Source organism: Mytilus galloprovincialis, chromosome 1 (assembly GCF_965363235.1).
Source record: "Mytilus galloprovincialis chromosome 1, xbMytGall1.hap1.1, whole genome shotgun sequence".
NCBI classification, from domain to species: Eukaryota; Metazoa; Mollusca; class Bivalvia; order Mytilida; family Mytilidae; genus Mytilus; species Mytilus galloprovincialis.
The window spans coordinates 99,665,457-99,693,181 of record NC_134838.1 but is presented as its reverse complement, the minus strand read 5'-3'; the positions used below and the strand labels follow the sequence as shown (position 1 = coordinate 99,693,181).

General features: G+C 32.1%; 1 protein-coding gene across 2 annotated transcripts in view; it reads right to left on the bottom strand.

Moving 5' to 3' along the window:
- The window catches only part of LOC143047139 (uncharacterized), a 74,415-nt gene that overhangs the window by 39,514 nt on the left and 7,176 nt on the right, over positions 1-27,725 (bottom strand). The window contains exons 2-18 of one of the 2 annotated variants that reach the window (XM_076220092.1): positions 24,773-24,814; positions 20,672-20,823; positions 20,186-20,277; positions 16,410-16,572; positions 15,994-16,173; positions 15,286-15,431; positions 14,616-14,934; positions 14,080-14,256; positions 13,348-13,446; positions 11,556-11,672; positions 9,472-9,597; positions 8,950-9,191; positions 5,678-5,788; positions 4,843-4,994; positions 4,184-4,405; positions 3,687-3,894; positions 1,654-1,827 (exon numbers count right to left, since the gene is read on the bottom strand). In XM_076220092.1, coding sequence (XP_076076207.1) covers positions 1,654-1,827; positions 3,687-3,894; positions 4,184-4,405; positions 4,843-4,994; positions 5,678-5,788; positions 8,950-9,191; positions 9,472-9,597; positions 11,556-11,672; positions 13,348-13,446; positions 14,080-14,256; positions 14,616-14,934; positions 15,286-15,431; positions 15,994-16,173; positions 16,410-16,572; positions 20,186-20,277; positions 20,672-20,823; positions 24,773-24,814 — 2,722 coding nt within the window. The remainder of the gene's footprint in view (positions 1-1,653; positions 1,828-3,686; positions 3,895-4,183; positions 4,406-4,842; positions 4,995-5,677; positions 5,789-8,949; positions 9,192-9,471; positions 9,598-11,555; positions 11,673-13,347; positions 13,447-14,079; positions 14,257-14,615; positions 14,935-15,285; positions 15,432-15,993; positions 16,174-16,409; positions 16,573-20,185; positions 20,278-20,671; positions 20,824-24,772; positions 24,815-27,725) is intronic. The other variant, XM_076220101.1, reaches the window with a different exon arrangement.

The window sequence follows — 27,725 nt, the reverse complement described above, 5'->3', positions numbered from 1 at the left end:
TAATAAATGTTTTAAAAACTTTAACTGCAGACTGTATGTAATGTTAACTGGAAGAAAATCTAAGTCCATTTAAAAGTAAAATATGGAAAAAATGGATTTATCTTTTTACAAAATTTACTTCTGGATACGTACTATCTTATGATCATAAATAAGCTTCTGTCCAAGTTTGGTACAAACCTAGGATAGTTTAAGAAAGTTATTAAAATTTTAACAAGAGTGCACACGCTGAAATGTCTCGCCTTCTATACTAATCATTGATATTATGTTGATAGTCCTAAGTATAAAGCTAAGCTTTAATACAACTGTCACATAAACTTAACATTAACCAAGATAACTAAACAAAAACCAATGAACCTTGAAAATGAGGTCAAGGTCAGATGAACCATGCCAGGCAGACATGTACAGCTAACAATGCTTCTATACAACATATATAGTTGACCTATTACTTATAGTTTAAGAAAAATAGACCAAAACACAGAAACTTAACACTGTGCAATAAACCGTGAAAATGAGGTCACGGTCAAATAAAACCTGCGCGACTGACATAAAGATCGTAAAATATTTCCATACACCAAATATAGATGACCTATGGCATATAGTATTAGATAAAAAGACCAAAACTCAAAAACTTAACTTTGACCACTGAACCATGAAAATGAGATCAAGGTCACATGACATCTGCCCGCTAGATAGGTACACCTTACAATCATTCCATACAACAAATATAGTAGACCTATTGCATATAGTATGAGAAAAACAGACCAAAACACAAAAATTTAACTATAACCACTGAACCATGAAAATGAGGTCGAGGTCAGATGACACCTGCCAGTTGGATATGTACACCTTACAGTCCTTCCATACACCGAATATACTAGCCCTATTGCTTGTAGTATCTGAGATATGGACTTAACCACCAAAACTTAACCTTGTTCACTGATCCATGAAATGAGGTCGAGGTCAAGTGAAAACTGTCTGACAGACATGAGGACCTTTCAAGGTACGCACATATCAAATATAGTTACCCTATTACTTATAATAAGAGAGAATTCAACATTACAAAATATCTGAACTTTTTTTTCAAGTGGTCACTGAACCATGAAAATGAGGTCAAGGACATTGGACATGTGACTGACGGAAATTTCGTAACATGAGGCATCTATATACAAAGTATGAAGCATCCAGGTCTTCCACCTTCTAAAATATAAAGCTTTTAAGAAGTTAGCTAACACCGCCGCCGCCGCCGCCGGATCACTATCCCTATGTCGAGCTTTCTGCAACAAAAGTTGCAGGCTCGACAAAAACTTTATCCCAGTGTGAATGTAATGTTTCCTCGCAGAAAAAACTAAGTCCATTTATAAGTAAAATACGGAAAAAATGGAATTTTATTTTTACAAAATTTACTTTAACCAAAGGGTGAATATTTGTGGACACTGCCTCTGCCGATGACGGAATGTAGGATCGCTTAGTCTCGCTTTTTCGACTAAAGTTGAAGGCTCAACAAAAATGAACAATTTAGAGAGCCTAGAGAGATCAAATTGTCAAAAATATATATATATCTTAATATAATATAGTAACATGATCCTAACTCTAAAACTAGGAAGAGGGATGAGTGGTTGGCTTATTGTGATTTAACTTAAATATAATACCTACCCCATAGACAGCTCACCAGTACCTTGAACAGGCCCAGTTCTCCTCATATACTGACTAACATCAGCTTTAGCAGTAACATTCAATCCCATTGAGGCTGTCAGTAAAACTGTCATATTCAATGATGCACCTGATATAGTAGGTATGATTTTTGTCAGATCAAGTACTTTGGCAGATCTTAAAAATACAAAGTAGTATATTGACAAATAACCTACAAACAATATACAAACTTCACTTTTTTGTATAAGATATTGTCTGATAAATAAGATGTCATATCCAATAAAAAGATATATAGGGAAAAACATACCTATCATTTTGTATTTAATTTTTTTCTGATCATGCAAATTGTTAGATTTTAAATGTGTTGCATATATTTAGGTAATATTTCTTTTTAAATCCATGTGCCTGTTTCAATATATGTAAACAAGAATAGGGGTTTAAGTATGTATTAAACTTATGAATGCATTATAAAAAAATAATGTTTCCTTCAAATTGGGCTTGGAACTAGCTTTCAGTTATCATGAAATTTTTTTCTGTTGACACTATGTCTTTACTTGTTTTGTTGGTTATTTTTACTGCACAATACCAATTTGATTGATCCATACATGAGACAGAGTTGTCAAGCCATAACTGGAGATTTGGAAATTTTCAGCTGGAGTTTGGGCCTCATAACTAGAGATTTTTTATCAACCTTTTTATCGACATACGCAAGATTTTTTATCGACATATGCAAGATTTTTACGTGTGTGTTTAAATTGCATATCTTCCTTTTTTGTTAAAATACTACAATGATTCCATACCTTCAAGCACCTACATAGCCATTTTTACTTAGTAAAATAGAAGATTAGGGGGGGGGGGGGGGTCAAATATTTATTCATCATAATTTTATATAGTTCAAGATACAGTGATCAGCCATCATACATAGTTGGCAAGAAGTACATCTGCTTTAGCCACATTGTCAACTTTTGTACCACTACTGAACATGTTTGTAACAGAAGGTGTTGAATTGATAAAGTTGTGGGCTTTCTGGTGGGTAGCTGTCTTCATATTTTTGGTCAAGTAATTAAGGCCACCATAGTCAGCTTTGCATGAAGTGTAGTAAGCATGGTCTTGACCCTTGTCACTGGACTTGCACTATTTTTTAATTTGGCTATAGTGATATTGTGTCTTCTTTAATTTGATGCTGGGGTACAAGTATTTGGTGATAACATACAGTTTGCATTTTGTCAAATTATAAGACAAACACACTTATTTAGGTATTCCATTGGACCAGATAGAAGATATATCATATTTCAGTTGATTTTATTGTCTTTGAGGTTCATTAGCTATAAACTAAGTCTGTTTCATATTTTCTACAGCATCAAAATTTATTAAAGTCGATGTTTATACAACTGTTCCATTGTCAGTATCACTTTTAATCATCCAGACATGTTTATTAACTAGCTAGTTGATTAATAGGTAAATGACAATCATCTTTTATTGTTGTATATACAGCCTAATCCTTAACACCTTCATTGATTACTCGAGGCAATTTTCCTATTTACCTTTTTGACACAAATTCCATTACAGGAAACTTCCGATTTTCTCGGACTTTTCCCATATCAATTTAGAGTTTCTCGGACTTTTCCCCTGTCTGTATCTATTTTGTAAACAGAAATGTCTACTGAAAACTTTTCGAGATTGACATTTTCAAAAAGCGGAAGATTTCAAATTTTAACGGGAGGGACGGAAGAGGGTCTGAAAAGCGGGAGATTTTAACTCCCGCCGGAAGAATCACATGTATGTTGATCCATCCCGTCTTTAAAAAAATAAATCTCACATTGATTTAATATTAGTGGTTCCCTTTACAGAGCAGTAAAATTTTGAATGAAATCAACTGAGATCTGATACCAACATTAAATTTGCAAAACAAAAAGAATACTATCGACAATCAACACTCACTAACAAGATTATCCTACTTAACACAATCCTATTAAAATCTTGTATAGATATGCCTTTACTTTAACTATTCAGTACAGGCAAAGATACATAACTACCTTGTTTTAATAAGTCTGTATCCTCTGGCTAATGTCATCATCACTTTAGCTATAAATCCACTTGGTTGTCTGTGTTGCTGACTTCGCTCTTGTTTTAGATTCTGACGCTGCTGTTGAGATGATGGCTTCTGAGATGATGGCTGCTGAGATGGACTTCCAATCAACATTGAAAGAATGTCACCAATATCTACATACATAACTTCATAACCTGTTAAAGTTTATTTCTTCATTAATTGATATCTATCTTGCAATTAAAGATTAAAAAAACAAAATAAATTTTACAAAAGCTAGGATGACCTCTTGCAGCTGAATAAAATCATTTATTTATTGAAAAATAAAAAAAATGTAATTTAAAAGCAATTTATTTCACATATGCTGATCATAAAGAAACAAAACTATTTTAAAAGTATCTAAAATGAAGTTTTGTTGTTTAAAAATTAAATTTGATCAAAGTTAATTATAAAAGCAAGCTAGTCTCTAAATATTTCAATTCTTACCATATAATTTCCATGTAAGGATACCATCTGGCATGACATATTGTGGGTGGTTTACTAATTTAATGATTTTGTTCAAAGCTTCTGAAAGTGGTTTATCAAATTCAGCAAATTGTGGATTAACTCCCTTTTCAAAACTTTTCTTGGCTTCAGCAAGAAAAGAAAGCAATGAAAATAATCCTTTTCCTTTACTCTCAAATACTGCATCCAGAAGGGATTCTAAACCTGAAAAAATTGAAAGAAAAAAAAAATAGATACCAGTCAACTCTTTACCATGGAAACAAATCCATTTGCTTCTCATCTCAAGAAATTTGGGGAAATGTTAAGCATTCATTTCTGTTCTTGTGTCTGATATATCTTTAGAGTTGTATATTGTTTCCATATATTTTTTATTTTGACCTAAAGACAGCAAACTTAATACATTGTTTATATACATATAAATTTTATCTTCACTATTCTATTTTGTATATTCTCTATCTATACATTGTAAGTGCTTAGCATTACTTTTAAGTTTTAAAGTTCATAGCATATCAGGAAAAAAATAATTCTGGAAAAATAATTTCAACAGTGTATCAACAGTGTAGGATCTTTGAGTCATATCAGATTTTTTTGGAATTTTTATTGCTTTACTGAATTTTTTAACTGATTGGTATAATTCAAACCTTGAATATCTATTGTCATTTCCAGTAAGTTGTATTTCTCATCTTTGTAATAGTTTAATCTTACAACAGCAGACTCAATCACAGGACTAGCAGGATCATACACCAAGTCAAATTCTAATTGTATACCATAGTCCGTTACAGAAAATGGCAATCTAAAACATATTGAAATATACACGTATTTATATATTTATATATATACAATTCTAACCCATCAATAATTATAGAGTGAAATTCTGACCAAGTTAGGTAGAATCTAAGAAGTGAAAAAGTGTATGTATGAATAATGATTCTACCATTGCATCCTGTGTGATACAACCGCTCTTCTTGAGACATTTACAAAGCATTTGAAATAACCAAAATTTAAATGTCAACAGTGGAGCTTATCATACTAGAGTATCTGTTTCTCTTAATGTTTTTTTAAACAAAGTGTTAACTTTCAGTATGTATGGGGTTCAATAGGAAGGTTACAGTCATATTCGGTTTTCAGATCAGTGCTAAAGACATACCGGTACTATCATTACACCATCCATACATAAAAAACATCAACCTATTAAGCAGCTTCCAACAAGGTCTTGTGCTAAAGCCTTGATTTCCTAGGGACATCAATATCAGTGATCTCTTACTTGTCATCAAGAGCTCTATAATTTAAAATTGTTAATTGACTCTTGAGGCCATATTTGATTTGTGAAATTGTTACACAAATGAAAAAAAACAAACCTTAAGAACATTCCTGCAGTGTTTGGTTCCATTTAGCACAGTAGTTTATAAGGAGAATTTAAAAATTGAAAGTTATTACAATACTTCATATGACCATTCTTAATGTTCTATTCCTAACCTGAAATATCTAGACAACTCCAGATATCTAGTCTGTCCAGCAAGATAATCATCTATTTCTGGTAGTGATCTTCCATCAGTCTGTAATGCTTTCTGCCATGCTTCTCTCAACCTACAAATAACTTAGATTGGTAATTATTTGGTGAATAGTAATTACTAAATTGAATAAACTATAAGTCAATTGTCTATAACTAAAAAGAAATCTTAGAGATGAGCAGTTATATAATTATTAATCAGGTCTTTCATAATCTGTAGGTAGGAGATAACTGTATCATAGTTTAAGCTCAGACAGCATCAATTGGTGATTTTATGGTTGCAAATTTAGTTGACTGGTGAAGGGTTAGCTTGATTCTAATAATCTGACAGAAAACAACATCAAATCATACATCTAAAATCTGTCATGCATCGTCTGGGCTTGGGCCAAAATAAAAATATGGTTTGTTTCCCCTCGCCCGACCGACTCAGAGAAATCCCGCCGACTCAAAAGTTTTTATTCCGTTTTTTTGCAACATTTTTTTTTTATTTCCAGAAATTTTTCGGGGTTGTTTCCGGTGCCAATGATCATTTTATGGTGACCGGAAGTTTCTAATTTTTCATCGGATTCTATTAAAAGTCAAGAAACGATACGAATATTTAGGTGGTCTGCTATGAAATGTCGTCTACACGAGGAGACAAAAGAGTTAAGGGTGGCGGAACGTTTACCTTGTGTTCTTCAGTAATTGCAAAATGTGGTAATGAAATAAAAAAACTTGTGCAAAAATCACCTGTACGAGTATGAGGATCAAGAAACATGGAACGACGTGCTGCATGACGTTTTGGAAGGAGAAAACTTCCCGTTCCACAAAACTGACACTATTACTACATGTGTTTCCGATAAATTAACGGGAACGGCAACTTTTAAGCCAGATATGGAAGAACCCATCAGAATCGTAAAGGAATTTGACAGAACATTGAAATATGTAACCTTTACTATAAACAGAGACAAAGATGTTGGTTTGACCAACCCAGACAGTAGGAAAACCACTTCTACAACACAGTCGGCCTTCACTGTCATGATGAATTCCTGTAATTCTAAAAAGGATCCCAAACATAAGGATATAAAAGCAGCAAATTTCACAGGTAGGTAAATTGAAACATAATCATTTCTCAAAGAGGGGATTGGTTTCTTTAGGATAAGGGAAACCTTCTCCCATCTCCTCTTTTTTGTTGCATCTGACAGTCCTGGGTTAAGGGTTGGGGGTAAAAAGCTTTAAAATGGGGGGAACCCCTGCTCAAATTTTTTTTGGTTACAGCAAATTTGTTCAAAAAAACTAATATACCATACAGATAAAACCATATATCCAATTTTTTTTTTTTTGCATCTTTGACACGTGAATGATAACCTGGCAGTGGTAAGAGGAAGGGCTTGTTACTGAATAGCTGCGGAACCGTAGCTCTTTAGGTCCTTGTGGTATTTTTTTATTTTTTGCAGACTCCGCTAAAAATAAAAAAAATAACATAAGGACCTAAAGAGCTACGGTTCCGCAGCTAGTTACTGAAGGGTTATGGGTTCGACTCTGGTCACCGTCAATATTGTGTTGTTACCTTGAGCAAGATATTTTACTTTGCTGGTTCCAGTCTACTTGGCTGTATAAAATGAGTATGTGGTTCATGGTAGTGATGAACATGATGTTGAATCCTGTATGCTCCTGATAAAGGAGTTGAGAATGATTATGGTTTGATTTTAAGGTCCATTGACTACGGATAATAATTTGTGAATTGCCTTGAGACGACTCGAATAGATATGGTATGAATGACTTTATGGCATCTTAAAAGGAACTATTAATTAATGTTTGGATTTTCGATCAGTTAAAATCCTGGTCACTGTTACTAAAAATAGACTACATAGCTGACTATGGATCGGCTTTGCTCATTGTTGCAACCGTACAGTGACCTATAGTTAATAATTTCTGTGTCATTTGGTCTTATGTGAAAAGTTCTCTCATTAGCAATCATACTGGCACATCTTTTTAAAAAAAAAAACAGAATACGTATGTCATGTATGTTAAAGATTTCAAATCATTCAAATGAACACTTTAATGGTATATAGGATTATTTTAAATTTTGAAATTTGATTTTTTGCAGGTGATGTTCTACATGGGAAAGTATTTGTAAGACTTCAATTGTCATGCTCTAGCCACATTGAATTTGCCTTTTATGCCTCCAATATTGGTAGGGTGGATCTATGTGCTCATTGTGCTTCACCTGAAACGAACAAGGATCAAGAACTGCTAAAAAAATTTAAAGTCGTATTACCTGTTTGTGGAGAGTGTATCCAAAGAAAGAAAGATATCCCCAAAAGAAATCCCAAAAAGTGAAATGTTGACATTCATATTTGTATTTTCAAAAGTACTTAATGAAGAGACTCTGACACCCAGAACCGCAACAGTTTTTCTGCTGTTTTATTGATTCATTGTTTGAAGTTCTGTCTGACATTTGTTTTATTTCTATTAATTTGTTTTCAATCTAGTCATTTGTTTAATTCAAAATTCATTAAAGCATTAAAATCTGTCTGATGTATTGATAAATAAGTGTCAAGGCTATTCCAGCAAAGAATCTACCCCCTTATTACTCAGGACTTAAAAATCACTTTGTATCTATTGAGACTATATGCATATTAGTTTAGTTTGTTATCTTTTAGCTCAAATAAAGTTCATTCTAATAATTTTATTAATATTGGTGATTTCCTCAATGTCAGAAGCAAAATCTGAGTCCTGAGCTGTCAGAGGGTAAATTGTTTGATGGAACATTCTTCAGGTTGAACAACTACAGTACATGCATATATATATTTAAAACAGTTTGCTACTTAGTAGTCACTGTCAAAGAGGGAAAAAAATCACAGTCATGAACAATTCTGAGATACAAATCCAAATAAAATCAAATAAAATTAATGTCAAGTTGACACCTGACACAGAGAGCTACAAACATTTAGACAATTTCACACTACATTTAAGTTGCTACAGATGGCTATATATGCCAGACATACACATAATCGATTTGTTTTGCTCTGTTGGATATTAAAAAAAATATCAAGATATAAAAAAAAAAAAAAACCCTACCTACTTACCCACCTACAAAAATGTGGGTAGGGGTTTGGGGAAACATACATTCTTTTAATTGTGGCCTTGCATGTGTGTTTTCATAGCATCAATTTCAATGCCATGAAAATTAATGACGTTATCCTATCAAAATGGATGTTACAAATGTTGTATTAAACTTTTGTAATATACCCACTGTTTTTTATCTGGCTGGTCATTCTCCAATAATCCCTGCACATAGGATACCATATAAGTCTGCATGTATTTCATCTGTTCAGTATGAATCAGGTTGATCAGCTTATAAATAAAATCCTGCTCTTCAGATATCATTAGGACAGAAAAGGCAGTTGTTCTTATTACAGCTTGTCTGTTTATATCTGATGTCAATAAAATCAGTTTTTCCTTGATTGTACTCGTCAATTCCAAGTTCTCAAATACCTGAAATGTATTCTTAAGACAATATTAAAATGCATTACTGAAAAATTACATGTCAGTTTCACTGGTTTTATTTGAGCTTGACTTCATTTTCACAGTTTATTGAAAAATTACTACATCAGAAAGATTTAAAAATATCGATTTTATTATGAGATTTCTAAAAGGGAAATAACTGTAGATATAATACAGTTTAACTCAACTGTAAGTTGTACATAATACATCTAGATTTACACTATCCAAAGTATTTTTTAAACAAAACTATCTAACATTGTTATAACAGTACCTGAATTGCAGATTTTGTAACTTTGAAAGGTACATCCTTATTGTGTAACAAATCAAGTATAGTTGTGATCAACCTTCCATCTGTATCATACACTTTCTGTACAGCATGGCCAATATTTCCAATAGCCTAAAAATGTACAAATAACATTTTTCAAACATTATTATCTCCCTTTAAATGAAATAATGCTCTTTTGGTGAGTCAATATTCCAGCTTAAATACTTCATGTTATCCCAGTCAAAGAAAATAAGGATAGTCAAATTATGGCACACCAAGTAATCTGCATCAACAAATTTATTTAAATTTGAAGCAAAAAATGAAAGAAAAAAAAACAAGAAATGAACATCTCATTGCCTGCTGGACTTACTTTAAAAATTAGATGTACATTTAACAGGGTTAATCTCTTTTATTTAAATAATGTCTTTAAAAAAAACCTATTGAACTATTGGTTATGAATAAAAGACACTTTCTTTGCTTCTCCTGTTGTCTGAAATAAAAAATGACACATGTGGAATGAACTATTATAGTGTTATTGAAAGTTAGGATTGATCTTATCATGGAAGTATTATATTGACAGGAACTACAACGATTAATTAGCATTTATTTATAACCCGGGTAGCCCTGTAGAAAAGATATGGAAACTGTCTAATTAGTACGCTGTCGTTAATTTCTTTTGTGACTATCTACGATGCCGCGGTCATAAATTGACCAGAGATACTTCTTATCAATCACATGGTTTTAATCGAGACAGCTTAACAATATTACCTGTCGGAAAACACCTTTACTTATTTCAATTGCGTCGGTAGACCTTTATTCGTGAACAACTTATTTAAACAAATCGACTGGTGCATAAAAAATGAAAATCGGCCCAGAATTAATTATTCTACAACGATTTGAAATAGTGAGTGACATTATTTTATTAGTTTGTGGGTGAAGTTTAACTCGCGATTAAGGTGTGTTCCGGTTACCGCTGGTTAACAATAAATATATTTGATAAATATTAAAACTATGAAGTTTAGAGTGATATATATGGTTAAGTTACTGGATAATACTGGAAAGTAGAAATTTCCAGTTTATAACACGAAAATTAATCGAGCAAGTACCAATCAACAAAATACAGCAGAAGAAAACAGAGATCTAACTACGTACGTTATAAAGCTAATTATGTAATATATTTTTGTCCTCTAAAATATGTTATCACTATTCGACCAAATGAAACCGTCCAAATGATACTGGTAAATATTATTGAACAGTCGCACAAGAATTTGTATAATGTCACTATACAAATCCTTGAGTCGCAGTACTAAAAAAAATGTCAACACATCGGGGTTCAGCTGAACATTCGTATATACCCACCAATGATCTTACCCTGGATTTAGAGCGAAGCTTAATAATTCCTACATTTGTCTAAAATCTCTTTGATCTTTTGATTTTATCAGAACGATCATTTACAATCGTCTTAAAAATGCAGGAAATGTGTGCCACTCAGTGGAGTAAACAGTAGTTATTATATAATCACAACTTGCGATATATATTACATATAGTCCAATTTCTACCGAAAAATAAATCAATAAAAATGGGGCATTTATTCAATAAATTTGGTACAAATTTCCAACGTCAATGTGTTTTTCTATAGAATTAATGATAACTCGCATTAATCCATCAATCACTCATTGACAATCGGCACACATATGCAGATGTAAGGTAACGGAATCTGCCGAGGTTTGCCGATTGCTGTTTCCTAAGAATTTATCACAACTTTCGATTTCTTCGTTTATTTCCGTAATCCCGAAAGCAACCGAGAATGACGATATCGTAGGGCACCACACGCTGGTGTGTAAATAACGTGCCATGTTTCAAGCTAATTAACATGTCATTAAATTGCGCGCGGCATTGCAGATGAAACGTTTGAAGTCGGGTCGTAGTAGTTCCTGTCAGTATAATACTTCCATGATCTTATAAACATCTGATTAAACAAAATTCAATCAAGACACTTTTTTTTTTTCTAAAGCTGAATACTTTGTAAAGAACGAATTAAGACAAGAATCTTTGTATAATAATATTTTCAATACAATAAAAATGTTTACCTTTAAAGTTCTCACAATAATTGTGGCCCCTACTGTTGGAAGTTCCTCTTTTGTCTCAAGTGCACTATCCAGAGCCTCATGTAAGGTAGAAATTGCTTGAAAAATTACACCTTCTTCCTAAAATTTACATACTTGTTTAAATATAACTTTGGTGTCTGCAGTAACATATTTCATAAATAGCTAGATTAGTTAAGAAATAATTAAGAAATAACAAACATAACCAGATGCTCCACAGGGCACAGCTTTATATAGACGCAGAGTCCGAACCCTGAACAGTTGGGGCAAGTATGGACACAACATTCAAGCTTGATACAGCTCTGAATTTGGATTGTGATTAAATATTTGACACAGTATAGGTTTCTGACACAGAATGAATGTGGTGTAATGAACTTGACATTTTTTTTGCTTTTGAGCAATGCACTGTGCTGTTGAATATTTCTTTAATTTCTAAAATCTGAAATGAGAAAAATTGTACTCCCCCTACAAATTCTTATTTACAAACCCCCCATCCCCAGTTTTTGTTTTATCTCCCCTTTTCCCTTATTCCAAAAATAATCTTAATTCAAATTTCTAATGGAGTTTGCAACAATAACTCAATAACTACTCATTTAAATACATCATAACATATTAATATATAAAATGACATACAGTCATGGTTAAAATTAATATTAATTCATAGTAACTTTTTAGGCCCCTAATTCCTAAACCTTTGGGACCATAACCCTAAAATCAATCCCAACCTTTCACTTGTGGTTATAAACATTGTGTTAAAATTGTACTGATTTCTATTTACTTATACTAAAGTTACTATATCTGGAAACCATCTGTCTTTGACAATGCTGACGACAACGACATGATACCAATGTACGACCAAAATGTTTTTAATTTTTGCAGTCGTATAAAAATCTTTCATAATTATAGTTTCAATAATTAATGGGTGAGAAAGAATTTCATACTGTAATAATGAAATTATTGCAAAAATATGAAAAATGTACATAATGTTTGTGTATGCATGGCAACTAAAATAAAAAGTAGTTGGTATCAAGGACATTTCATAACAATAAAATACAAGGTCAGCAGTTCTCAAGGTCAAGTATCCATCTGTACTATACATGTACAATATACTAATGTGTTATGAAACACCAGTCAGTAAGTTAATATTTGACATTGCCTGTTCTCATTTTGTCATTTTTGAACAGTGAAAAAACATTTAACTACATTTTTACACTTTTGTTTAATTAACTACCCTAATTAATAAAATTTTACAAGATATATAATAGCTTAATATAATTTCCTGTTTTTAAGTATTTTGTAGAACCTTTACCACAGTATAAGCACCTATAAGATCTTGAACTCTTGAGTTTCATTCTCAAAAACTTTCAAGGACGTTTAAGAAGCCAATGTACTTGTCATTCCAATTCCCCAATAACATTAGTTAAATGACATAGTTTTACTGTGTACATAAAATACTTATATAAAACATAGCTTTAAACTATTTTAAAACAGTAGTTGATCAAATTAAATGGAGGATAAGCCATATAAAAAAGAAAATGTGGTATGATTGCCAATGAGACAACTCTCCACAAGAGACCAAATGACACAGAAATTAACAACTAAAGGTCACTACACAGCCTTCAACAATGAGCAAATACTGAATTATCAGCTATAAAAGGCCTAAATCACAAATCTTTTGAAATGTCTAAAGACATTTTCAGTTTTCATATGTCATAAAATATAAAGACATTTTTAGTTTTCAAATGTCATAAAATATTTTTAGAAGCTGTTTTGTTACCTGTTTTAAATCTTGATTATTTGTTGTTGTATACAGTTTATTAACCATAACACTGAGTGGGAGCCAACAGCTGGTACTGTTTGTCTTTTTACAAATATCCTGAAATGAATAAGAAACAATTCAATAAAACCAAATACTTGTGACAGTGTTAATGATGGTAGTTAATAATTTAAAACTTCAAGACATAGTTAAAGTGTTTTGTCAACATAAGGGATACAATTTGCAAGATAATTTAAGTTTTCACAAGGAAGTATATTGTAGGAGTGAGTAAATACAAGTCTCACAATATGTGATATTTTAACGAGATACCACTAGACGTGAATCCTTGTTAGTTATACGTCCTTTGTTTTCACAATGATTTGAATTATGGCATTTGATTAGCCATGTGTAGATCAAAGGTGAACCTGGTCTATCAAATTAATATCTCATCCTTTTTCAGAGGTAAAATCTGAATTTCATTTCACAACTAAATCTTGCTGTACCCTGTAAACCAACTTATTTTGGCAGATACTTTATTTCAAGTATAGCCCTTACTAGCCCATTTCGCAGCAGTTTAAATTTGCGATTTTCAAATTTGTTTGATGTCATTAAATGAGGAAAGAACAAAGTTTAACATATTTAAGATGATTTATATTCAAGTTATTTTTCTACTCGTGAAAGACTCGAAAATTAATCACTTTAAAAAATGAGTTTCTTTATAGTATATAAGTCACACAAGCACTATGTACCTACCAGAACCAGTTGACCAGACTGTTCAGTTGGTTCATGATTTATAGCCAGATCATATAGGAAATATCTACTGGTAAACCATGTGACATGGTCTTCCTTTATACATCTTGTAAACACAGTAATACAGGCTTGTGTAGCACAGGATAACAAACCATCAACAAAATATTCCTCTTCTAACATCTACAGAAAAAATGCAATATAATGCTTACTATTAATGGAACATGAACAAATATAACTCAACTATGGCTAAACTTCATCATAAATTATGAATGCTGTCGAATTTGTTTGGTAGCTATTTTTTTCGTATGGAAAAACAAATAAACAATGAACGCTATGACAAGATATACATAAACCAAGTTTAATATAGAGGACAACAGGATCCTCTAGTTGATAAACTAAAACCTATAAAAAATAATACTGAGGAAATTTAAAAGAACACTCATATCACTGTACTACTTCTTATTTACCAAATAATAGCAATAACTAACTCGTGGCCGCACCACTGAATACAAATAACCAATTTTTTTTCTCTTGCTTACCTTTTTTTCAAGGTCACAAGTTCCATTTTTGTTTCCATGACAATCCAGTACATCATTAATAATAAGTTGAAGATTCTCTTCTGTAGAATGCTTCATAAACCAGACAAAGTCTTGGTAAAGTTCGGGCCATGCCTGCAGGTCAAGCTCCCTGAAGGATTTAACCAAAGCATCCAGCTGGTTTTGGACTATTTCCTGTGAAACTGAAACCTCCTCTTCTTCGGTGAATTTAAACAGAAAATCAACTGTCTTCATATCTGCTGACGATTCTATCTCATCAACTGAAGTCAAGGGAGTGGCACTTCTAAACTGGAACTTCTGGCTATCAAAGAAAACTATAAATGTCATATTTAAAGTTGTTTAAGTGTGCAACATAATATGAAGCACAGATAATGTGTGCAACATTAAGATATCTTTCTTGGGGACAGTAACTAATTAATGTTTGGTGATGCTGGCATAACATAAAGTGCCCCATGAATCAATTAACATATCTAACTTATCATATGATATTTCTCAATTATTTCAAGACATCCTGTAGAAAGGATTTAAAGAATCACAGCCAGACACAATACAACAAATTCAACTTGGACAGCATACAATATATAATATATAGTTTTTGAGAAGTTTATCAACCTTGATTGTTAGATTCAGAATATAATACAAGTATACTTACCGCACATCTGTAATTGCTGTAGCATATATACTGCCATTGTTAGCTGATGGCCTAAAGGATTGTCGTTGCAGACAATCTATAGAACTGATTAAAGTATCTGAGATCTTGTATTCACAATTAACAGTTGATCTGAATGGATAAATAGGCTGAAAATTGAAAATATTTTTTTATATTTTGTTTTCACATCCATACCACAATATATATATTTTTTTCAAACTCAAATTGATACATTTTAAGCATATCAATCTAACTTAACTTTAAGTGCCAAAAACCTTAAATTTATCAAAAATGTCTGTTCATGTGGTACCCTAAACTTCAAAAGATGTGCTGAAGATATAGCACATATGGTATCAGATAATTATGTGTATGAGTTGTTTCCCTTAGGTGGGACATCAGTTTTCATTGACAATGCAGATCTAGAATGTATTACTAAGTTTTGCAAAACCGTTTATTACATTTAATTTGTAGATAAGCCTAATAATTTTGATACCATTGTTATTTTTCAATAAGATGTAATGTTAAAACACTGATGAATAACTTTCCACTTATCATGCTTTGTGTGGTCAAACACCCACTTATGTCTGATATAGAACCAGTCTACGATTGACAAAGGGAAGTAATTTGTTTTAAAAGTATGTAATAACAGAATAAGTATTTGGCAAAAAGATTATTGTCAATTTACACTATCATACAAAACACTGGCCTTACCTCTGATGTTTGTCTTTGTCTGTACCCACCGTGGATCTTCTTAATGACAGAGAAGAATCTCATCTGTAATGTGTATATCTGTGGCATTTCACACATTGTCAAATCTCTGTAGGTGAATATACTACCAGGGCTGTGGTCATACACGCTGTAGTGAACATTACATGGACCAAATATATCAACCTGGAAAGTATTAAGGTTTTCAAACAATCATTGAAAAATAAGATTAAAAGAATTGTAGTTTCATGATTTCAAAAGCCAAACAAGTATTAAATTTCAAAGGAACATATCTGTCATTTTCAAACAAATCAAAGGTCAAGGCCATATGACTCTATTTTACTCATAATGAACTTATTTTAATTAAAAAAAATTCAAACACAGCCTGTCTCTTCTTTGATGTAATTTTTTTCAAATCTCACCTGGGATAGAGTTTTCTGTTTTTCATTAGGGCTAAGAACCTCCAGCTGTAGAGCTGACAGAATTCCACGTTTGATATTGGCAGTATAAACTGGTTCATCTTTGTGTACCTGTATACTACTAGCATCAATCTGGTTGTTAGTGAAAGTAAAATGAAGGGGGTATCTGAAAATAAAATTCTATAAAAATAACATTTGCTATGGTTGTGAGTCAATTTGTGCTTCAGTTTCTTTATTCTAAAATAAATGCATAATGCAAATGTTTCTGAAATAACCTTTATCTAGAATGCACTAGACAAAGAATAGGGGAAACATCTAAGAACTTCAAACCAAAGGACCTAAACAGAATAGCAAAAAAAATACTATAGGTCATGACTGTCTTTTTCACTTTCTTCCTTTTTTGTATGCCACAGTGTTGTTTCCAATACACTATACTGAGTATTGCCTGTTAATTTTGATATCGATACTGAAATACTTATGCTTTTTTTTAGTATTTCTATTCATATATATATATATAGCAGCTAGATAGTAAAAACAGGTACTGAACTAGAGGCTCTTAAGCGCTGTGTCGGTCACCTTGGTCTATGTGCATATTAAACAAAGGACATAGCTGGATTAATGACAAAATTGTGTTTTGGTAATGGTAATGTGTTTGTAGATATCACTTTACTGATCATTCTTGCTACTTACAATTATCTCTATCTATAATGAACTTGGCCCATTAGTTACAGAGGAAAATATTTTGTTAAAATTTACAAAAACTTACAAAATTTATGAAAATTGTTAGAAATTGACTGTAAAGGACAATAACTTCTTAATGGGTCAACTGACCATTTTGGTCATGTTGACTTACTTGTAGATCTTGCTTTGCTGAACATTATTGCTGTTTACAGTTTATCTCTATCTATAATAAATAACGGCAAAATTTCTTTAAAATTGCCAATTGAGGAGCAGTTACCCAACAACCGGTTGTCTGATTTGTCTGAAAATTTCTGGGCAGATAGATCTGACTTGAGGTTGCATTTCTGTAAATATTGACAATGCAATTTCCCATAGGAACTCCTTTTACGGCTAAAACTGTACCACTTTTACTATGAAGTTTTGAAAAAAATCTTATCCTAGAATTGGAAGTTCATTTGCACCACAATTTTTTTCAAAGGTCAAAATATAGGGCTGTGCGGCATATTTTCAACGTTTATATGCCCTGAACTTCTCAGAGTTTAAACTTACACTAATTTTCTTAACTACCCCTACCTCAAATGAAAGGTTACCACAGATTTCAATGTAAACAATATGCACATGTTTATTTACTGGTAACATTCTCCAGTTCTGTCTCTGCGATATGGAACACAGAGAGCATAACTGGGAACCAGTATGTAAACAAAATTAATTTTCTATGAATATTCAATTTCTCCCCAAACCAAAAGAGGCATGTTGTCAGAAACAGCTGCATTTACAAAGTGCAACCTATACAGACATTTATTCAAATAGAAAACTCTCTAAAATCAGTTTTTCTCACATTAATACTCATTTATCAGAATTATAGTCTTAAAGAAATCACTGTGTATACTCTAAGTTTTTCTTTACTATACATTTTATACCCCCTCCCCTGTTTCAATTTTTTAAAGAATTTGAAAACAAGACTTTAATTATTGCCAGCTTACCCTATTTGCATATTTTCTGATAAAAAATGCCTAGAACCTGTTAAAAACTGTTTTGATAACATATTGAAAGCATATCAGAATATTATAAATGTAATGTTTAGCAGTCAATCATCACAACATTCAAGATTATATAAAGTATCCAATCCAGCCTCTGTCTCCAGTCCACATCTTACTGCATGCCTATTTGTCAATTAAAGAACACATTTTCTGCCTCAAATGGTCAATTTAGAATTCTTGTCACAACAGTATCATCTGTAACCATATATCTGACACAATTTAGCTACTATATATACTAGAAGTGTTCAAACAAAGCCATATTTGCAATAGTTGTATGTATGCAGATACCAGTCTGAGATATAAATTCACTTAAAATGTTGTAGAGATGACTGCTAACATCTGATTTTTGCATAACTTCCAAGCATAGTTATTGTTTTCTATATCAAGAACTTTAAAATCATAAAATCATAGCATTTACAAGTTAAATTATTTGTTTTATGACCCAAGGGGTAGGCAATTTTCTATGTTTTTTGCCCCTGGGGCCTCAAATTTCCTAAATCATTCTGCTGTTTCTAGCAATTTGAAATATTTAGTACATATTCAGGATAGAACACACTATTGTAAGTTTTCTTGAGATATTTTTGTTTTTCTAGCTTGTATTTGTTATGCCGTGGTGACAAAAAAGAAGAATTAGGTGTTGCGGCTTAATTTTGGGTTATCCAAAGGACACAAATACTCCATAAATAATATTCAGGAAGGATCTATGAGTTTCAATGACTGCGAAGAGTAAATATAAGCACTTTTTTTAACAATTTAACTTACAAATATGCAAATGTTATGAATTAATTTTGTATCCAGGACTTTAAGTAAACTATGCATACTGTAAACTGTGAATTTATGCTGAGTCATCATATCTAAGGCCCAGGATTCTATCAATCTTCATTAAATATTTATAAAACTTCATATTTGAGTTAATTTCTTTAAAATCTGTGAAATAAAGCAAATTTGGTTAAATTCTGAATGTTCCCCTATTTCACCCTATATAGGTTGCATTTCTGTAAATATTGACAATGCAATTTCCCATAGGAACTCCTTTTATGGCTAAAACTGTACCACTTTTACTATGAAGTTTTGAAAAAATTCTTATCCTAGAATTAAAAGTTCATTTGCACCACAATTTTTTTCAAAGGTCAAAATATAGGTCTGTGCGGCATATTTTCAACGTTTATATGCCCTGAACTTCTCCGAGTTTAAACTTACACTAATTTTCTTTACTACCCCTACCTCGAATGAAAGGTTACCACAGATTTCAATGTAAACAATATGCACATGTTTATTTACTGGTAACATTCTCCAGTTCTGTCTCTGCGATATGGAACTCAGAGAGCATAAGGGACGACATCAAAAGATCGATGTAGGATAAAAAACTTAAATCAAATAGTTTGGGGGTGGGGGGTCAACATTGCTGCAAGTTTTGTTAATCTAAAATCGATTTTCCATATATCCATATAGGTAAATCAATTTTTCCCAAATTAAGTTAAGAAGGGGGGTAGGGGGGTCAGCGAAAAAACTATGTGAATTAAGTTTTTTATCCTACATTGAACTTTTGATGTCGTCCCTAACTGGGAACCAGTATGTAAACAAAATTAATTTTCTATGAATATTCAATTTCTCCCCAAAAGAGGCGTGTTGTCAGAAACAGCTATATTTACAAAGTGCAACCTTGATAAACAATTTAACCACATATCAGATTTGCTCTAAATGCTTCGGTTTCAGAGTTATAAGCCAAAATCTATATTTAAGTCCTTTGTTCTATTTTTAGCCATGGTGGACATCTTGGTTGGTTGGCAGGGACACAGGACACATTTTTTAAACTAGATACCCCAATGATGATTGTGGCTAAGTTTGATTAAGTTTGGCCCAGTAGTTTCAGAGGAGAAGATTTTTGTAAAAGTTAACGTCGACGTACGATGGACAACAGACGATGACGACGGACAACGGATGCCAAGTGATGAGAAAAGCTCACTTGACCTTTTAGGCCAGGTGAGCTAAAAATGAATCAGATAAGATAAGATAAATAACAAATATCAGAATTACTGGACTATTTCCTATGCATACCTGCTAACATCTGCTGAAAGTTGATTTGATAGAACTTCTGTATATTCTTCTGTTTCACTGTCAACTCTCTTGTGTACATTACAGTTTTCAACCTAAGAACAAATTAATTCAATGTTGGCTTCAAGAAGACTATAAAATCTGTTTGTATTTAAGACACAAGTATAATAGTAACTCAATTTATGATAAATAAATATCTTAATAGAAATGTTCATATTAACATACTATTTTGAACAAATTCTATGTACAAAATGCACTGGTTTTCCACAAAAAGAACTATATAGCTATTTAAAATAAAAAAAAAAGATAAATACATGGCGCTTTTTACATTCATTAAAATCATTCATAGACCAATTTCAAACAACTTTAATTCATTGTAACCTCTACAAGTATAAATGCTACAAATATATTAACTTTTTCTATATTCAAATGCAGTTTAAAGTGGGTTTTTTTTACTGCATACAAACATAAAAATCAAAATACTACTACCTTAAATTCTGATTTAAAACCAGTATAAACTCTAATTATCACTGAACAAGTATACTGAAATCCAGATTTGGAAGGGGTAGTTCCTACAAAGGAGCTTTCCACTGTTGATGTATAGGTGTAACTGTAGGAATTCTGTTCAGTAAAATAAGCATCTAAAAATAAAATGTTTTGAAAATCAACAATAGAGATAAATCAAATTCCAGGTGCATATATAGTAATAATAATGGGGAAATATACAAAATGTATAGACTTGCGGAAAATATACTCAAGAACTGTTAATAAAAAACTAACAATATTACTTAAGGGGGCTCACAGGTATAAATCAAATTTTTTTTTAATATAAGATTTCGCTATATTTTTCTATAAATAAACTCTATCATATACTTAATAGAAAAATGAAATAAAAAAATGGGGTCACCGTTCATTTAAGCTCACAATCTGCCTCCTAAAGAAGCATACAAATCTGTTGAACTAATAGAAGAAATAGAAGTAATATGGAAATAAAAAAAGAACTTAATTACAGAAATCGCTTAAGTTTTACAATTATTTAGTTTTTGTATAGCTTATTTGAAAACAATAATAAAAAATATAGGTCACTTAAAATCTTGAAATCTTAAAAAAGATATTTCAATTTTAATGCCAAAAAATGGCATTTTTGCACAAAAGGGAGATCATTTGGAGCTTTTTCAATGATAAAAACTTTTTAAAAGTCAACTGGGGCCAAACTGAATCCACTTTTTGGGGTTTTTGTTGTATCATATCATAAAGAAATAACTAATAGTGCCAATGTTTTCCAAATGTTACTTCCTGCATAAAAAGTATGTTAAATTTTATTATTTAATTGAAACAATGTATTCTGTGTTGATAAGAATTTTTTCCTGTAATGTTTTTCTTTGAAGTTTATTTTTTCTGATGCAAAATTTTTAATGAAGTTATATATTTGATGATAACAATCTTTTGTAAATTTTCAATTCTATGTAAACAACAAACAAGAAGTCTGTGACTACAAGTATCAATTACCATTATATCTTTTTAATTACACTACATAGATATTAGTTTCAAAGAATTTTTTAATTTTGATTTTGCTGAGGCATTTCAGATATATAAAGTGCAACATTTATGACTGCGCTGCACATGCAATTTGTAATAATGTCATGGATGTTGCATAATAATGTAATTAAATGAATTCAATGCTTTTTTTTTATTTTATTGTGCCATAAAAACTTTGACCAAGTCACATTTTGTATAAAGTTTGGAAATTCTTCATGAAAAATATGTGCATGTTCAAAGCTATTAAACCCCAATTAAATCACAAAAAAAAGCATTCATCATTTTGAAAAAAAAACAGCCCAACACAATTTTTATTTTTGCAAAGACATTTCATTTTACATTTTCTTCTTACAATCTACATATGTTGTAAACATGGTAAAGTCTCAAAGTAAGAAACAGTGAAAAAAATATGACTGGAAGAAAAATAGCCAAATTAAGGGAACTATAAAATCATAGAGTAATAGTTGTGGTCTCTGGCTAGTGTGCTTCGTCTGAATTAATGATTCTATAAACGCATTTCATTAGCTGATCTAGTAGATTATTCCCTTGGCTTATTTGGTAGAATGTTGGCATACTGTGAAAGCGTTCTCAGCTGGTAAATATTTATAAGACCCATAGTGAAAACAAGAAGTAATTGTAACAGGATGCTGTTACGAAGTCTCCCAAACAAAGCTCCCATAACTCGCCATTCATATGGTCCCATGTTCATTTGATTTGATTTTTTGTCCCATACAAGAATATGTATGGCTTACGAGTAGGGATCTCCACCATTTACAAGTATTCAAACAGGAGGGGGTGGTGGCGAGCCCCAGGAAATTTACCTACATTCCATTTGATTTGTTTTATTGTCCCCTACAAGAATGTATATGGTTTAAGGGTTGGGATCTGGACCGTTTACAAGATAATAGCACATTCTCAAATTGAACGGGGTGGGGCTACCCCCAGGAACTTCCCTTTAATTTTATTTGATTAGCTTTATTGTCCCATACAAGAATATATATGGTTTAGGGGTGGGGATGTTGGCCGTTTACAAGTTTTCAAACAAGAGGGGGTGGGGTGACCCCCTTTGGACTTCCCTCTTATTTCATTTCATTTGTTTTATTGTCCCCTACAAGAATATATATGGTTTAGGGGTGGGGATGTTGACCGTTTACAAGTTTTCAAACAAGAGGGGGTGGGGTAACCCCCTCCGGACTTCCCTTTTATTTCATTTCATTTGTTTTATTGTTCCCTACAAGAATATATATGGTTTAGGGGTGGGGATGTTGACCGTTTACAAGTTTTCAAATAAGAGGGGGGTGGGGTGACCCCCTAGGGACTTCTCTTTAATTTCATTTCATTTGTTTTATTGTCCCCTACAAGAATATATATGGTTTAGGGGTGGGGATGTTGACCGATTACAAGTTTTGAAACATGAGGGGGTGGGGTGACCCCCTAGGGACTTCCCTTTAATTTAATTTCATTTGTTTTATTGTCCCCTACAAGAATATATATGGTTTAGGGGTGGGGATCTGGACCGTTTACAAGATAATAGCACATTCTCAAATTGAAAGGGGTGGGGATGACCCCCGGGGACCTCCCTTTAATTTTATTTGATTTGTTTTATCGTCCCATTTAAGAATATATATGGTTTAGGGGTGGGGATCTGGACCATTTACAAGATATAAGCATATTCTCAAATTGAAGGGGGTGGGGATGAACTCCCAGGGACTCCCCCTATATTTCATGTGATTTGTTTAATTGTCCCATAATCAATTCTGAAGACTGCATGTATCTATCACTTACAGTTTTCAAGTTATATTCATTTGAAAATTTTAGAAAATAAAATCCCATTGGGTTCTATAGTAAACACCTCCCTCCTTTCTACCCCCCAAAATACCCCTTAATAGACCCCAATGCACAAACGAAAGATTGATGGCTCACCTAGACATATTAGTCTACCATTTTATGAAATTCTAGGTCAATCTGACAAGCAGTTTTGGAGAAACGCTGCGGACAAGTTCATTTTTAAAGTGGCGGAAGAAGAGGAAGAAGAGGAAGAAGAAGAATAATAAAAATAATAAGAACTGAGCAAAAACAATAAGTCTCCAAACTTTGTTTGGGAGACTTAAAAAGAGTTTTTTGGCTTAAGTTAGACTTAGGACATTAAAATGACTCTCTGGGTCAAGATTGGAGCTGCATATGGTCAGGAATGGTGTGCTTTTCTGCTGGTCCTTTAAGGGACATAAGCTGTCAAATTTATCTTCACCGATTTGACTCAAATTCTCAATTTGATTTATAACATGTATGAAAACAAAATTCTAAAATAAAGAATTAAGAATGCATGGACTAGATAAAATGTATCAACATTTCATGTGTATTTTAATCATCTCCTAATTTACCACGAAGATGACCTCCAAAGACTGCTGACACTCATATAACCAGATATAAACATAAATATAACTGTAAAAATAAAGTGACCACATGAATTTAGATTTTTTTCTATGTCTGTTTTACTTCATATTATACATTGAATTTAAGTGTGTTTTTATCATCATTTTCATCTGTTAAAGAGTGTTTTTTAGTGGATTGAACCAGTTCAGTTAACCAAATGGATCATCCTTCGTTTCACTTTCAGTGTTGACATTCTTTTCCTAAATTAATAGCTGAAATCATGTGTAACCCAACTCCAGCTATGGGGTTAGAGTAAAGGTCACATGAATTTAGATACAATGCAAGTACATAATTCTTCAGCCATATTTCTTATCTTATTTTGACAAAATTGACACCGAATTCGTTGCTACAAGAAAATAAGTATTTCAATATATCACTTTCATTATTGATTGAACAAAACAAAATCATGTTTTAATTCCTTTTATATCTGGTAGCCAATGGCACTTTTAAGAACTGGGATACATGTATTTATGATGGATCAGAGTCAACATTTTCCTGTTTTAACAACAGAAAAAAAATATGAAAACCAGTAAAAAAACTTTAATCTTGTGTTATTAACTTTCAATATATGAGGAGACAAACCAACACCTTTTTTATATCTTTTTTTATCAATTTTACCTCTTGACACTAAACTGTTCTCACCTGAAGCACTAGGAGAAGCTGAAAAAAGAAAACATTGTTTTAATAATTATGAAACAGTACATGAACATAACAATTTGTCACAAGTTGCAATTTTACGCTGGTCTCTGTATTGTAGAGATTTGAAAAAATGAAGTTAAAAAGCAAATGAAAATCAGGCAATAAATATATATATGCCCTAGTGGTGGAGTTGTCTAGAGGGTCAGCCTTTGTTGCAAGGCAATTAAGTGCCACGATATATCAAATCCTAGTCAGGGAGGAACAAAATACTCTCCTCATCTTGGGCTAATGTCTTTTTATGGATTTTGGTAGTGTCTGACCAAAAAGCAATCGGAACCTCAGTTAATTAACCACATAATTTTAATCCTAAATAAATAAGTTTTATCATAAAATAGATATGTTTTGTCATATGAAATGACCAAAGTAAATATATTTTTTTTAATTTAAAGTGTTTTATAATGGTTTGTGAATTTGGTAATGCAATTGACACCATTTTTTTATTACCCCGTTTGAATTCTGTACCATTCTGTGATCAAATGAATGGGATTTTAATAAATTTGAAGCAACAGATTACAACTTAGGTACACTAGGCATCTCTTTAAAATTTAGTTTAAATGACATTTTATTGATATCATCAGAAATTATCAAAATAATAGCGAGTACATTTTGAACACATCGAATTCATATCATGTCTTTATTAGCTATGACCTGACAATGAAATCAGCTACAATTAGATAGTGTCAAGCCTCATAAATACATATGTTCCTGGACCAAATAGGAAAACATTTCATTTTTATTCATGGTAAAATTGTTCAATCTTAGTTTATGTTGCGCCCTCCCGCATGGTGAGTCACCCATTGAAATTTTTGTTGAAAAATAAAGATAATAGTATACTGTATATTCAGAAATTATTGTATGCCTTTATTATTGCGAATTCGTTATTTTTGTGATATTAAGAAAATCCTTGATTAATTCATATAATCGCCCCACAGGACACAATTACGACTGGACACAATTACGAACGATTTCCTATGTTTGCCCTCTGAGATCATATTTATTTATATTTATCAATAAAATTGAGAATGGAAATGGAGAATGTGCCAAAGAGACAACAACCCCGAATACATGTTTTTATAAATAAAAACCCTATTAAAATTTCCTTGTTTTCATGATAATACAATTTATGTGCACTTGGTGAATGTTGATGACGATGACAAAATCATTCTGAAAATATTATAAGAACGGCAATCTGGCCTGCATGTTATATAAAAAAAACACATAAAAGTAAGTGCATATTGTCTTCTTTTGTTAATATATGGAAAGAAAAATATCTGCTGATTCTGTTCATATACGTGATGCCTTTTATCTTGCCCAAACAACCCCACAATTGACATTTTTTAGACTCTTGTGACCCTAATTCATAATGGTCAAAAGAAAATGTGTTAATTTTATTGAAAAGTCCAGAGAACTTCGAAAGAAATGTTGACCTATATAAAAAAAATTCATAGATGAATGCTAAGTACACCACCGAAATGGATGAACTTGAATTTAGTGCTCCTTTAAAGGAGGAATTTACACAAAAACAAAAAAAAAAAGAAATCTTTCCTTTACACATGACTGACATTTCGTCTGCAACCACAGCTGAAGTAATTGAAGTAAAAAACAAACTTGTGCATCTTATTTTCCTATGAAAATGTGTTTGAGATAAAGACTAATGTATGTTTTATCAATCTAGACTGTTGTCATTGATTTCTTCTGCAAGATATATCAATATAGTGCTGTTCGGAATTGCGTACATATGTGGCTCTCTTGACCCGTAAAACAGGGTCACGCAAATCTTACTAAAGTATCCAAACGTGAATAAAAATTTATGTGGGATATGATGCAAAATGGAAAGCCTTCATACATCTTAAATTCTATGATATAAACAATTCAAGAAAAGTAGTCTACATAAAAAAATATTAATCACAGTTCAAAAATTGTTGGTAATTGTGTCCGGTGAGGCTACAGTATATTTCTGCATAAATATATGTGGACAAAGGGCCGTAGAACTGTTAATTTTGCAGAAAACTGTCATATATATTTTTATATTTCATCGTCATACCACATAGGCATATCCAGGGGTGTCTGGGAGCCCCTTTTTGTGAGAAAAATTAGGTTGATTTTATAGGGAATCACTGAAGCATGACTGGAACGCACCCCCCCCTTTTATTGCTCCCTTCCCACCCCTTTATGAAAAGTTCTGGATCCACCACTGATCGTTTTTATGATGTCACTAATGACATTATTGGTGAAAATATTTTTAAGCTGCAATACTGTTGGAGATTTGATTTTAGCATAGGTCATGTAGGTTTTCATCAAATCATTTTCAACACTTTTTCTTAGGGCAAAAATTATGACTGAAACAACCCCTTTGTCGAAATACCATTATACCTTTATAGTTCCTACTACATATTTGAGTATGGACAGAATAAGAATACCTGTTCAGGGATATCATCTTTGAAGTACAGATCATGCGTCCACTCTTGCTTAAAAAGTTCTATTGCGGGAAGGGGAAAGAAACTAGTGTATCAGATCATTAAAAAAAACAGACATTGTGATTCTGTATTACATTATAATTTTACTCGGACAGAATTTTCTCACGCTTTGCCAAAATTGTAAATATTAAGATGGTCTTTTTTTTTCTTAAAGAATGACAAAAAAAAAAGATCACTGTGCTATTTTTAAAGCTACAAGTTGTGCGCCCTGGCCCGTGCCTGGCCCCAAGTTTGAATGATTATTCCGATGAAGAAAAAAAACTTTTTAGATTGCTAATATTCAATCAATGAGGTCGAATCTGAAATACATGAGGGAATATATGTTTGTGAAGAAAACAAAAAGCAAAAATTGGTGTCACCATGTATTCTTGCTACACTTGAAGTAAAAAATAGTG